Below are 14,945 nucleotides of genomic sequence, written 5' to 3' on the forward strand. Positions count from 1 at the left end.
TGAAGTGCTCCACAATTAGGACATTGCAATTTGGAGATTTTTGTACATGTGGGCTATCTCCTACAGATGCTGTTAGACTGAACTATCCATAGGCATCCTCTTTGTAACTCGTGGTAAACCAAGGGCAGTAATTGTTACCGGAAGAGCATCTATGAAAGATGCGAAGGTCTGACCCGCTAAGCCCAGACACTGATAGTAGAAGTAAAAACTGATTTGGAACATGGAGATCCCAGTGACATGATGTCATACCATCTGGTAACCTTTTCATTAGCATGTACAAGGTTAGATTTGATTTGCCCCTCAAAACCATCAGACGTCACATTCCTACCTGATTGACTGTCAGTGATGCCTTTCCTCAGAGGTCCTCATGGGATCTTCTGGTATTTGTTTAAGGCAACTTGTTAGAAATGGGATTTTTGGTTGGCAGTCAGGTTACCCCCTGTCCAAGCAAAAGCCCTCACTCTAGTCAGGGTAAGTCACACACAATCCAAGATTATCCTGTGCCCACCCTCTGGTAGCTTGGCACGAGCAGTCAGGCTTAACTTAGAAGGCAATGTGTAAAGTATTTGTGCAATAAATCATACAATACCACCATATAGCACCACAAAAATACACCACACAGTGTTTAGAAAAATATATATAATATTTATCAGGATAATTGTAGGTCAAAAAGAATAAAGTTGCAATGGGAAATTGTAGAGATATCACTGAAAAGTGATATAAAGTGTCTTAAGTCTTTAGAAGATAAACAGAGTCTCTTTCAATCACAAGTACCTGGTTTGGAGTGTAAGAATCTCCTCAGAGGGCCACAAAGGAAGAGGTGCGTGGAAAAAGGGTGTGTGCGTCGATTTCTCCCCAGCACACACGGACTTGCGTCGTTATTTTCCACGCGGGGAAGTCGTGCGTCGTTTTCCGGCGCGCGGACAGTCTCTTTCTGTGGATCGCGGGGATTACCAGATGTCCCGGGTCTGTGCGTGGATTTTCCTGCTTGTTCTCCGGCTGCGCGTCGGTCTGCGGGGCTGCGCGTCGAAATTACGATCTCACGGCAGGCGTCGCGTCGATTTCTCCTCTAGACGTCGGTCTGCGGGGCTGCGCGTTGAAAATTAGGATCTCACGGCAGGCGTCGCGTCGATTTCTCCTCTAGAGGTCGGGCGCCGTTATCCTTGCGAAGCCGTGCGTCGGATTTTCGATCGTCCCGAGAGCGTCGCGTCGGTCAGCTTCGGTGTGCGGCGTTTTTCTCGCCGCGGAACAAGCTGTGCGTCGAAATTTTCGGCGCACGGAGCGTCCAAGTGAAAAAGAGAAGTCTTTTTGGTCCTGAGACTTCAGGGAACAGGAGGCAAGCTCTATCCAAGCCCCTGGAGAGCACTTTCACAGCCAGACAAGAGTTCAGCAAGGCAGCAGGGCAATAGCAAGACAGCAGTCCTTTGTAGAAAGCAGGCAGGTGAGTCCTTTGAGCAGCAAGGCAGTTCTTCTTGGCAGGATGTAGTTTCTGGTTCAGGTTTCTTCTCCAGCAAGTGTCTGATGAGGTAGGGCAGAGGCCCTGTTTTATACCCAAATGTGCCTTTGAAGTGGGGGAGACTTCAAAGAGTGGCTAAGAAGTGCACCAGGTCCCCTTTCAGTTCAACCCTGTCTGCCAGGGTCCCAGTAGGGGGTGTGGCAGTCCTTTGTGTGAGAGCAGGCCCTCCACCCTCCCAGCCCAGGAAGACCCATTCAAAATGCAGATGTATGCAAGTGAGGCTGAGTACCCTGTGTTTGGGGTGTGTCTGAGTGAATGCACAAGGAGCTGTCAACCAAGCCCAGCCAGACGTGGATTGTAAGGCACAGAAAGATTTAAGTGCAAAGAAATGCTCACTTTCTAAAAGTGGCGTTTCTGGAATAGTAATATTATATCCGACTTCACCAGTCAGCAGGATTTTGTATTACCATTCTGGCCATACTAAATATGACCTTCCTGCTCCTTTCAGATCAGCAGCTGCCACTTCAACAGTGTATGAGGGCAGCCCCAATGTTAGCCTATGAAGGGAGCAGGCCTCACAGTAGTGTGAAAACGATTTTAGGAGTTTTACACTACCAGGACATATAACTACCCAGGTACATGTCCTGCCTTTTACCTACACAGCACCCTGCTCTAGGGGTTACCTAGGGCACACATTAAAGGTGACTTATATGTAGAAAAAGGGGAGTTCTAGGCTGGGCAAGTACTTTTAAATGCCAAGTCGAGGTGGCAGTGAAACTGCGCACACAGGCCTTGCAATGGCAGGCCTGAGACAAGGAAAAGGGGCTACTTAAGTGGGTGGCACAACCAGTGCTGCAGGCCCACTAGTAGCCTTTAATTTACCAGCCCTATGCACATGAAGTGCACCTTACTAGGGACTTATAAGTAAATTAATAGTCCAATCAGGTATGATTCAAGGTTACCATGTTTTAAGGGAGAGAGCATATGCACTTTAGCACTGGTTAGCAGTGGTAAAGTGCGCAGAGTCCAAAAACCAGCAAAAACAGTGTCCAAAAAGTGGAGGGAGGCAGGCAAAAAGTTAGGGGTGACTACCCTAAGGCTGTCAGGTCTAACACAACTTCTTTTTGTTTTAACTTGTTTTGCATGCTCTACCATGCACACTGTGGTGTTATCCTAATTAAGGGGTATAGCAAATCGTGTTTCACCTGTTTTTCACTTTATGACTACTCGGATTTTGGACTTTTAGTGTGAGCGAGTCTCACTACCTGAGTTTCTCTCATGATAAATTCTGGGAAAATGGACTAAGGGGGTCATTTTGACCTTCGCGGACGGCGGAGGCCGTCCGCCAAGGTACCGCCGCTGAATGACCGCACCGCGGTCAAAAGACCGCGGCGGCCATTCAGACATTTCCTCTGGGCCGGCGGGCGCTCTCCAAAAGAGCGCCCGCCGGCCCAGAGGAAATGCCCCTGCAACGAGGACGCCGGCTCAGAATTGAGCCGGCGTAGTTGCAGGGGTGCGACGGGTGCAGTTGCACCCGTCGCGTATTTCAGTGTCTGCTTAGCAGACACTGAAATACTTTGCATGCATGGGCACTGCAGGGGCCCCCAGGGGCCCCGCGGCACCCCCTACCACCATCCTGTTCCTGGCGGGAGACCCGCCAGGAACAGGATGGCGGTAGGGGGTGTCAGAATCCCCATGGCTGCGGAGCGCGCTCCGCAGCCATGGAGGATTCACAAGGGCAGTGGTAAACCGGCGGGAGACCGCCGGTTTACCCTTTCTGGCCGCAGCGGAACCGCCGCGGTCAGAATGCCCTCGGGAGCACCGCCAGCCTGTTGGCGGTGCTCCCGTGGTCGGTGACCCTGGCGGTCACCGGCCGCCAGGGTCAGAATGACCCCCTAAGTGTGCTAACTTCCACTGTCCACCTTTTAAAATCAGGTCTGTTGCGGTGCAGCTCGGAAAGGGGCTCTGGGCTCGTTACACAGGAGCATGTGAGCACACAAGTATGCACACATGTACGGCTGAGGGTCTAGGACTACCGTTTAGCTGAGCTCTGTATTTGTGCATAGGTAGCCTTCAGGGACTCTCACTGACGTGGTGCATGCCCTATAATGTGAATGAGCATTTACAATGTAGATCTGTAGTGCTTACTGAAAGGCTGTGTGCTCAATGTATTATATTTCACGGACAAAGTCTTCACCACTGCACAGTTTCACAATACATACACCTGGAAAGACTGGTCAGGTGTCAATTTTAGACTAAACATGTAGGTTGAGTGCAGATTTGCTTTCAATTTTATAACTGGACTACTTATGGCACTTGGAGAATCATAATTTCTGTGGCTAATCCCTAATCAGGTTCTAGGCCTTTTGGTGCCCCCTACTCGGCCAAGTTACTCTGCTGTCCAGCAGGAGGATAAAATACCTCCTCAAACAAAGAACCACTAAAGGTGTTTGGCCCAGTTTATGGATAAGGGAGGGCTGCGGAGAAAATCGGCATGTGTAAATTAACGCCTCACACTTCTAGGCCCTGCCTGGGCCAGCCTAAACCCACAGAAAAAAGGAAGAAAAACTGACTTCTTGGAGCAAAACACAGGATGGGGTCGCCTTTGAAGTTTTGCTGGGAAGAGATCAGGCAACTGTGCAGCTAGTGGGCAGAGCTTTCAGGAAAGATCTTTTAATAGACCACTTAAAGTCGCCAGGCCTAGATGTCCCAGAATGCTTTGCAGGAAAGGTTGGAGGAGGATTGTAGCTACAAGAGCAACCCTCCAACCCATGGGAACTTGGGTATATCATTCTAAAGTGCTTCAGTGGTTCTCATAGGCAACCAAACAATATTCTATACATATAGAGATTGTAAGATGTGAATGAAAGATAAAAAGAGGTTTGTTAGAAGACACTCACCAAATAGAATGACAAAGCCACAGACAAATCACATACATATAATGACCCAGAGAACATAATACTAATAATCACAAAAGACACAAAAGAACTTAAGTGCTTTTTCTATTGTTTTAAGTGGAAATCATAGTTAACCCAGGATCCCACTTAACGCCATTGGTAGGTCTAGGGTGCATACAACTACATAGAGTGTGCCCCAAGTGCTAAGTAACACAACAACAGACAAACTTGTTAATTTCCTGTATACTACTAAAATTATCAATCATTTTTTGATAAGCTATTTGTTGCTTGAACAACAACTCCCTTCTTCCTGTTGTGTTTCTTAGCAGTTGGAGCACATTATACTTAGTTGTGTGCACCCTAGACCTACCAATGATGTTAATTGGGTCCTGGCTTAAGTATGATTTTTCTCAATGTGAAATATTTCAGCTTCTCCCAGTTGTAAGAAGTTTTCTACTGATTTTTGTTCATCAAAGAAGATGTTTGCAATATTGTGTCTGTCCTTGAGGTGTTCTGGATTTATTAGTATATATATATGCTGTGCTTTTTGTGATGTTTACCTTAACAGGTTCAAAGGTTTATGTCTTTGTGACATCAATTTTGTCTAATAGAGAGTCGTCAGCAGTTTGGGAGATTTATGCATGAGTTGGCTGTTCTGCTTCCTTGCTGCTGTGACTTGTCGATAAAGGTTTCTGTCGATTAAGGACTTTGGTGCTCCACCAGGAGTGATTGTCTATGTTAGGAATCACACATGCCCTTCCTACTTCAAAGAGGATAGTGCGGGTATTTTAATGGTTTGCAACAACCAGTTTTCCATAAGTCTGATTGCATCAGGCATTTCACTCCCTGCAGGAAGCCTATCAGTCTGATATTGAAGCGGCGAGAGGCTGTCTCCCTCTTCCGCTTGATGTTCTAGTATTTTGCTCATTATTTCTGATATTTTTGATCTCAGATTTTATATTGTTTGGTCAATTTCTGAGAGCTTTATTCAGTGTTTTTTCGGAGAATAGTCACTGAGAACCAAACTTCAAAAGTGGTACAACCATTAGCGTAACTATAATGGTCCTTTTCCTTCTTGTTTGAGGAGCCTTTTCCCAAAACTTAAATTTCACTCTGTGTGTGTTCACTGTTTTGAGCTGTCATATCCTCACAAAGTAGCAGCAGTGCCGAACAAAAACAAACAAAACTGGCTCATTCTGACACTTTGGTCAATTTGTGACAAAGTACTGTGAACCCTGCCTTGACCTCTCACATCTCTTGGTAATGCCTCACCTGACTTAGTGCTGGAAGATTGTTTTCTTCCATGTTCACCTTGTTAGCACTGACCCCCAGGGCAGCATTTTGAAGGCTCTTTTATATTGGATGTGCAGTACTCCTTTAGATGTGTGACAATGTCCATGTTGGCCTGGCGGCTTGTTTACTCCTCTGGTTCTCAGTCAACCTTCTCCAATTCTGTCCAAGGTGGGGCATGGGAAAGAGAGACTTTCTTGGTGATCTTTGTTCCACAGTCCAGTCCTCAGGTGTAAAAACGTTTCTTGAAAGTTCCACCATTCAGTATTTCAAGCCAAATAGAGGATGCCAGGGAAGGCATCAAACATGGGAGCGGGTGGCTCGAAGTCAAGGTCACCCATGGTGCAGAAGGTTGTTTGGCATCTGGCTTGAAGGTGTTGCAGCACCTAGAGGAGAATGGATTGAAGCTGGTGTAGGTCTTCCAGGTCGATGACCACCCTCCCATAAAGTGCGTGAAGCTGCGTGTGGTCCTATGTTGCACAACTGCAGTGAGCACAGCTGCGGTGGGACAAGTGTGACTGTGTGAAGGAACCTACAGATCTGTTCACTTGGGCATCCGCTGCCTTTTGACTGAAAACACCATATACATACAGAGATTAAATTGTCTGCTACTTTACAGGCTGGAAAATGTAAAGTCAATCTTACTAGCTTCCAACTTCTATGTAGATCGTTAAAATTGGTTCTACCAAACGCGGTCCCTTTTGTGTAGATTCCCTTTAGCTTGTACTGCCTCTGTTTCCAGGATCACTGCAGTGTGTCAGCCCACATGCTTTTTTATTCCTGCCTGAGAAGGGGGCGGTACTGAGGGTCAGTAAATGCTTAGGACTCATTGCCTTTGCCTCTCTGTAGACTCTACTAGGCATTTCCTATGTTTCAGATCTGTCTTGGCTCCTTCTCACACAATCATCATTGGCAGACACGTGATTAATACGTTGCTATCAAATTCTACTCTTCACGCATCTAAACCTATTCCCTCGCTCATCTCTTTTGTTTCTTCCCTGCCTTCCCTTCCTGCCCACAGACTAGAGGGACACTTTGACAGCATCATTTGAGAGTCCCTGTTCATGATTTTGAGAGCCTCCTTTTTAACAAACAGATATGAGATGTTTAAAAAAAAACATGAGCCTCACCCCTTCCTCTCAAGACCCACATTCCACCACTAATCCACCAAACTGTAACAGAAGTCTAAACTTTTAGTTAAGGTAGCCACTCTACCCAGTCTAGCCTTCCTAGCTTCTTTCCACCCTTCTCCTTCAAAGGTCAGGAGGTAAGGCTCATGGTCTTCAAAGAGTCTCTCAGAAAATCCTCATTTTAATGTTCAATTCAAAGACAGGCCTCTCCCTTGTGCAAATCATCTCCCTGTGTATCCCACCAGGCCCCCTCTCAAGCAAACACAAAAGTGCCTTATCAGCCTAGAAACCAACCATCCACTGCCACCGCCTGTCGATTCCTATCATTTTACATCCTACACTGTCACTGCCAACTAAACTCTGCCAAGAGCTGCTTTCCGTACAGCATCTAGCAGTTCAAAATATATTCCATCCAGGCGTTTCTCCACTAAAAACACAATCAGTGCCTTACTAGCCACACACCTACACCACCCACTGGTCCCACTCATTTCACTCTGTGATACCACTGTGACTTCCAGTTCACCTGAGATGTATCTCGTTTTTGAACATCTTCAAAGTGTCTCTTCAAACACCAATTCCTCCTGCGCAAAGGTCTCTTTAAAACACTTGACACCTGAATAACAAACATCTTGAAACATCTAAAGACCACCATGTAACTGATGTATCCTGTCTGCTGTCTCAGCATCCAACCTTCTCACACCCTGATTATTTTTTTAACTGTGCTTGTAAAGGAATGTGTGCGAAACCAACCAAATAAGTATTACAAAGTATTAGGGATGTATATTCCGTGATGACACAGAACCACCTCAACAATACACTCAGAACACTTAAGAGAGCATGTGTACAGTAAGCCTGGCATGATCACTTGGTCTGGGCAGATCTGAGCCTCTCTGGACTAAATAATCTGTCACATAAGAAGGGTTGAATTCATGCTGGAAGAGTGAGATGCTGCCCCCTTACCCATAAGGAGAATTAAATAGACATTTTACATTAGATACTGCAGTGAAAAAGAATCACAAACGTCATTGCACTTCCTTATGGCTTGACCAAATACATTTTAAATATATTGTATACTATAGGGAAGTATCAACAAAATCTCACTTTCATCTCATGACTGAGAAATGAAATCCCTGGCCCTTAAGGAGTGTAGGGGAGGTCTGGCTAGCATCTGCTTCTAATTCCTGTTGGTCCAGGGAAGTGATGGTCTATCATACTAAGGAATTAATAGGTTACTGGCATCTATTTTTATTACTCTCCCTGTGATGAACTATGGCAGATTGTGTGGCGAGGATTTGTTGGTTTCTGTGGTGGCAAGTTCAAAGGATGGATGCTTAGTTTGTTGCAGGCTGAGTAGAGGTTGTAAGAAGAGTTTTGAGTGATACACATTTTTCAAGACTAGGGTAAGAAATTGTTGAAATGACTAAGGCTAAACAGTGCTATGGAAATGTGTGTTCTGGTGTCTCAAGTATGGGTGAAATCCACACACGGTGCACAGATGCCCACGGTGCATACATGATGTCCTACATACGAATATTCAGAAGATGCTGGGCAGGTATAGATCTTCAGATACTTAAGTTGCCTTGTGTTCTTCACTTCTTCTAGGTGCTCAGCATGTGATTCTGTTTTGTAGAACATACACATGGCGCTTGTCAGAGTACCTTAACTTTTCTCACATATTTCGGAAGGTGATCAATTATGCTTGTTTGAGGAAGAGGGTTTTGAAATGAGGTTGTTGGCCATGATAAACATTTACGGAAGACACCTTATAAAATTAGTAAAGTTAGAATTGTCTTCCAGTGAACAGAGTAGGACAAAATCTGGAAGTTAAGTCCACATGCCACCTGCTTTTGTAAAGGTAAGCAAATTATACTTTCCTTTTTTGTCGTTGACTTAAAAGAAGAGGCAAAAAAGATGGTGCTCCCTTTAATAACTTGTGACTAGTTAAAGATCTGTCTGTTTTTTCATTACATGAAACTAATATTCCTTTCGATAAAACTGACCCTTTTAAAATGAAAAATGATAAAAATGCCACTACACCCAGTTTAAACTTTGTTCGGAATTGATTGTCTGACAAGTACTTAAAAACAATGTAAATTTAGCATCACACTAGAGGTGTGCAAAATTGTGGGATCTCACTTTCATGAATTTCATGAAATTAGATGTAAGGTTTTCACATTTCTGAAGTTCGCAGGTACTTTTATTTTAGTATCTGAGAGGAAAAAAAAACACATCTACCGTTTGCAAATTGTTTTCAGAAACATAAGTAACAAGTTTTTAGAGCTTGTTCGCTTATTTGAGGAACAAAAAAAAACATGCAAATTGGCTTTTTGCAGGAGAATTTCCATGAAAAATTGGGAGAATTTCACCAGAGGGGCAATTGGAAAAAATCGAAATTTTGCAGTTTCTTAAAATAAGGAACTTTGCCTATTACGTTATAATGTTGCACACCTCTATATTGCACTCTCCCATTTCCAGATTAACAAAGAGTGTCATACTGTACCTGACACAGAGTAGACTTGCTGGATAATTTTGTCATTCTCTGCAAAAAGAACAAAGAAAATAAAATATATTTCATGCACTAAATATATATAAAAAAATCTAATCTACATCTTACAACTTCTGCAGTCTCCACAAAAAGCACATGGATTACATGTAACTCCAAAAATGTGTTATTTTTGCTAGTAATAAGTTACTATGAACTTTTATAACTAGACTGCAATGGTTCAAACTCTCATCATTTAATAATTTCCTGGGTGCTAATACCAACCAGGTATACACACAAAGATGGCACCATCATTTGAAAGAGGTCAGGGGATAAACATAAAATGGGGTTCTACAGCCATCGAATAACAACCGAATGTTCATGGAGATTTTGAAAGCGAAGAGAAAGCAGAGGATTAAATTCCTCCACCGTGAACAGAAAATCAGTGGAAGAAAATGCTCCAGAAGTAGAGGTGTGAGTTCACAGGAAAATAACAAAAACTGGGTGATATATAAGGTGACACAGAAAGTAAGAAGAAAAATGACATGAGCGTATGTCAGATTGGTAGACAAAGGTTTCAAGATGGAGGAGCACGCGGAGCTGTAGATAGTGAAGTTGTCGCAAAACGTGGAAGTGATCATCTACTGTCGATGAGTGCCACAATCATGTCTAAAGGAGAGGGACCTCTGTCGGTGGAACTAAGGTTGATGGTCCTGGATTGGGGGGGTACCCATAAAATGTGAATCACTGTCACTTACAAGGAGCAGAAGGCAGAATGAATGTCTCAGTGAACCAAGCAGGTAGATTGAAGCCAGACAGGTGTGACCATTGCTACAAGATCTTGAAGAAATTGAGAGCTGGGCGGGGGAATGCAAGAATGTTCGTGTCCTAAAGTCCCATGTTGCCCAGCAGAAGCATCCTGAAGGCATTTTTGACAAAAAAGTGAATTGTGTCATAACTGTGTAATCCAACAAAGTGGAAAGAGCAACTGCTGGAAAGGGCTGGACCAACGAAAATCTACAGTAGAGTGTTAGTTCCAGATCAATAAGCAGTTAGATGATATATTCACAGAACATCCAGCACAATTTTAGAGATGATCGATGGAGAATCTGGACAATGGTCTTGCATTGAGAGAGAGACCCAGCACCCGATACGGAAAAACAGTTCATACAACCTGAAAGAAAAGGACACAGATCACTAGACGGTCAGTCTATCATCTTGGGTGGAGTTGCCCAGGCCAGTGGAAAGGAAAGGTTCTGTCACTTTTGGACTCTCAGCTTCAGAAACCACATTACTTCACAGATGGAGCAACTCACACCCCAAGACCCACCCAAAGAATTCCTGGTACAAGCATTAGATAAAACATAACATATATGTTCCATGTGTCCAGTGCTTAGTGGATCCGGTCTATCACATGACTCAACAATCTGCAGTGAGCCTACCGCTGGTGGATTGTTGGCTGTAAACAACTGAGACGTGCACCACACGGACAGGGAAACATTCTACGCACCCAAGATAAAGAGTGCCACAAACTGAAATGTCAGTGTGCAGCATCCATGTATAGTTGTGCAAATTTTTTTAACTAATGCACACATAGATATTATGATGTCTGCACAGCAAATACTTTTTAAATGACAAAAAATCACAAAGCAGGAGGACACGTGTATGCTTGCAATTTCATTCAAAAGTCTTTCTTGGTGTTCAGAATTTTTGAGTTTTAGACGCTGGTCAATGTACAAAGGTCTGGCTAAATATGTGTTTCTATTTAGATTCTGGCTAAATATACCTCTCTACTTACAGAGGGCTTGGCAAAGCCACTTGGTATGAGATTAAGGAAGTAGCAGGAGAAAACAAAGGCTGTTTGTGCACTAAAGTATTAAGCAAACATTAAACACATATTACTCAAATGTTGATTGAACAATGGAGATTCCAAATAACATTTTGACAGAGAAGTCCTGTGATAAGCTATTTTAAGGCGTCTGACCACGTCAAGCACAGAGGTTGCTAGTGCAGCGTGCTGTGACTGTTTTCTGTTTGTCTTGATGGTGTCAGCAGAGATGGAGGTTCTTGACTCCTTTGGCAGAGGGGTGCGTGCTGACCAACAATGTATGGTTTAGTTTGTACAAGTAGATCTGACCACAGGAGAAACATCACCTGCAGGTTCAGTTTATGTGTCAACTATTGAAACAAAAGTGGGACTATAATAAAGGTCGGAGAGAAAGGGATACTTAATTATAGTTCTACATTTGATTCATTGCAAAAGAAAGGCAGGACAATAGTAGAAGCATCCATGCAATCAGGACCACAAAGACGGGTCCTTTGCTATGTGACCAAGTGAAGTGAGATCTGGAGTCTTCCCTAAAGTCCTGATTTCATTTCTGTGTGAAATAGTATTTGAACAGCGATGGACTCTTCATTGTGGATGGACAGAAACAAGCACAGCACTATAATGCAGGCTTCTTTGCCATGGAGCTTAAAAGTACATTCAAAAAAAGGGAACAAGAAATACTCAGACACAAAGGGAGTGAAGTTAACTTGCCTTGAGTCTTGGGTTTATAGTACAAAACAATATGTAGCTCTCCAATGGCGGCGAAGAGAAGCTGAAGGGAACTTTAAAAAAGCTGTAATCAGAGTGGCCATTTTGGGGTTACATCCTCTGGGTGTGTAAAGAAGAAAATAAATTGGGCCAGGTTGGGATCAAGCTTGTCAAGTACATTAAAATGCCTTTGCCTGCTGGGCTGCAATGGAAAAAATGTTTTGTTTTCAGAATCCATATTTACCATAAAATATTGAATGTAGCAAAAAGTGCGATGCACGTAGTAATTTTGAGAAGTAAATCAGTCCCTCACACATTACAAAAATAATTTATTGACATCCGGCGAGTAACCTGTGTAAAGAAATACAAGCTTCACGCTGGAGGGTGATGATCTACCTGAACAAAAGTACTTTACCGAAGGATTATCGCTCATTTCAATTTGTCTTCTAGCACTGCTGTTCCTTAGTTACAAAGCCCTGCTGACTACATGAGGTTTCACCCCGACATTGCGTCGAAGACCCCTTAGTCAGTCAGTCCTTCATTGAAACAGTACATTTGCTAAGACAGACCGTGATTGATCTACTACAAAAATACAACAACAAAAAGATGGGACTAAATTGCTTCATTTGTTATTCTTGTTCCAGTTTATACTCAAAAGTACGTCTAACAAACCACGTACAGCTGAATTAAATAAATTACAACTTTTTTGGGGTTACTAATTACAGCAACATTTATAAGTGTCCCCCAGGAAAGCATACCATTAGAGTGCAATAGCCATGGGAATATGCTCTCTTGTTAAGATCTTGAAGAGCCGGATTCAATAACGAAAATAAATTAAAAGAACAACGTTTGATAACTCCTCAGGAAGGATGAAGTTGAAGACTGAAAAAATGCAATTAAAAAAGAAAGAAACAAGGTAAAGGAAGGAAGAAAGAAATTGTGTCACAGCAGTCTGTTGTCTATTTCTACTGAGACCAGCATGGGAAAGAGAAACAAGAGAGAAACAAAGAAAAGGAGAGAGAATAAAGTTTCTCGACAGGCTCAATTTGTAAATTGTGATAATTCCAACATTAGCGCAAATTCTATCACGTAGAAAGAATTGTGTCTTTAAAATCCATAACATTTGGTGACACTGAAAAGAAATATGGCTTTACCTGATCTGGCATTGGACCAGTGAAATAGGCAGCAGTCTAGTTCCCATAGCAACACTCCCATCCTTTCTAGAAAGCCCTACAACTATTTACTCTCCCTCAACACTTTTTTGTATATTAGAATGTCTTTATTCAATGTTTTGCAACATTTTTGCCTTCCAAACCGTGATTTTCCACAAAAGATCACTATGCATGGTTAATGGCGGTACAAGGCGTGACATCTCTCAAAGCGCTTCAAAGTACTGAGCGCGCGATTTAGAGTTGGGGAGTAATATAAAATTATTCAATCTCTAGTGCAGAGGTCTTCAAACTGGGGGGCTGGCCCCCCTAGGGGGGCCTAAAGTGATCCCAGGGGGGCCCCAGACTCTTGTCAAAATAAATATTATACAGATAACAGGCCTTTGTTTTAAGCAGAAGCATGTTATTTCGGTTTTAAAAAGGTAACAGTTCTTAACTGCAATGTTTAAATAGGTTTAGACATATTTAAACATTGCCATGTTCATAAAATAGTTGTGAAAAATTCTGAGGGGGGCCCAGTGATTTTTATTTTTCAACTGGGGGGGGGCGCGGCATTAAAAAGTTTGGAGACCTCTGCTCTAGTGGAAGAGATAACTCTGAGGGAAATACGACTGGCTGCATCAAAGGACTTTCTACAGACTTGCCAATTCACATGGCGTCACCGTGTGTCTCACGGTATCGGCTCCCTTCACACGGTCGCCCAGTGAGGAGCCGATATCACGTGGTGTGCAAGCAATTAGCTGAAAACCCCTGCAGAGAGCAGAGTTCAAGCTAATTGTTTTGAGGTTCTGTACAACCGATGTCCATTGCAAGGTGTGAAACTTCCCAAGGACACTGGCAGCTGCCTCAACAGCTCTGTTTTCGTTGTTGCCAGGGTGAAAATGGGGTGCGGGGTGCTGGTGTAGGGGTTGGTTGCTTGGAGGCAGTGAATTTAAAAGTGCCTCGGGCCCCTTCAAGGTCCCACCCCCTCCTCACACTTAAAAAAGTTTCAGAGGTTGGCAGGTCTGTTTCTGCTGTCACTGAACTGTAAACCATGTTCCAGGTAAATTCAATATAGCACCACTGTGGCATATGTCAGTGTACATTAAAAAGATGGTCGAGTTGGGTAAATGTTAAACTCTTTGGAATCAACACCATGCCACCCTATGCATCCAATTACTTTTTGAAAGGAGCCAATTTAATTAATTAACCCTGTCAATACATTTAAAATATTTTTAATTAACCTTTCTGTAAGAAATAAGCTCACAAATTCATACAACCGGTTAACCCATCAATATAAAATGTTATGGCGGCCATAAAATTGAGAAGCATTCTTCTATCATACTGAGTGAGACTTGGAAAAAATTGCGCCTAAAAGGATTTGCAAAATGTTCTGATTGCGAATTCTTCTTCTGTGAAATGCCTGCCAATTTGACAGCATTTTCCTCCCTGGAAAATTTGATAAAGGGGTGGAGACATGGGTGTGGCCAATGGCTTCATCATTAGAACGTTATAAACAACTCCAAATTCTTAATTTTGGGGGTATTCAGAAATATTGCCAATTCTTTTTCAAACCCTATTTGTACACGTATCTTTAGTCCTGACAAAGTGTGAAAAATGAAAAGAGGGTGGGAAAGTTCTCCAACACACTATATTTCATTCGTCGCAGGGGAAGTTTTTCTTCCTGTGCAAAAGTATTTTTCCTACGTGGAGTAAATGAATCAGAAGTTAAAATTTCAAATGCACATTCCCACCATCCCAATTGCTGTGGATTGTCCTGATTGGTAACTCACCAAAGTGGTCGAAATGCCAGGTTTGTTTTCTGATCTTGCAGAGGAGAAGTGGGGTTGTAAGATGACTCTGCTGGTGTAAGACTGTTTGACATCATCAAGTCAGCGGAGAGGCCATGAGATTCAACTTACAAAGGCTTCATTGACCGAATATCGGTAACAAAAATATTGTGTGGACAGAATGTTGTGTCTAAAATATTGTAGACCAAAATATTG

General features: G+C 43.0%; 1 protein-coding gene across 1 annotated transcript in view; it reads right to left on the minus strand.

Moving 5' to 3' along the window:
* The window catches only part of KCNH8 (potassium voltage-gated channel subfamily H member 8), a 915,601-nt gene that overhangs the window by 91,576 nt on the left and 809,080 nt on the right, over positions 1–14,945 (minus strand). The window contains exon 12 of the mRNA XM_069212070.1: positions 9,274–9,312. Within this exon, the coding sequence (XP_069068171.1) occupies positions 9,274–9,312 (39 nt within the window). The remainder of the gene's footprint in view (positions 1–9,273; positions 9,313–14,945) is intronic.

This window comes from Pleurodeles waltl, chromosome 10, assembly GCF_031143425.1.
Source record: "Pleurodeles waltl isolate 20211129_DDA chromosome 10, aPleWal1.hap1.20221129, whole genome shotgun sequence".
Taxonomy (NCBI): domain Eukaryota; kingdom Metazoa; phylum Chordata; class Amphibia; order Caudata; family Salamandridae; genus Pleurodeles; species Pleurodeles waltl.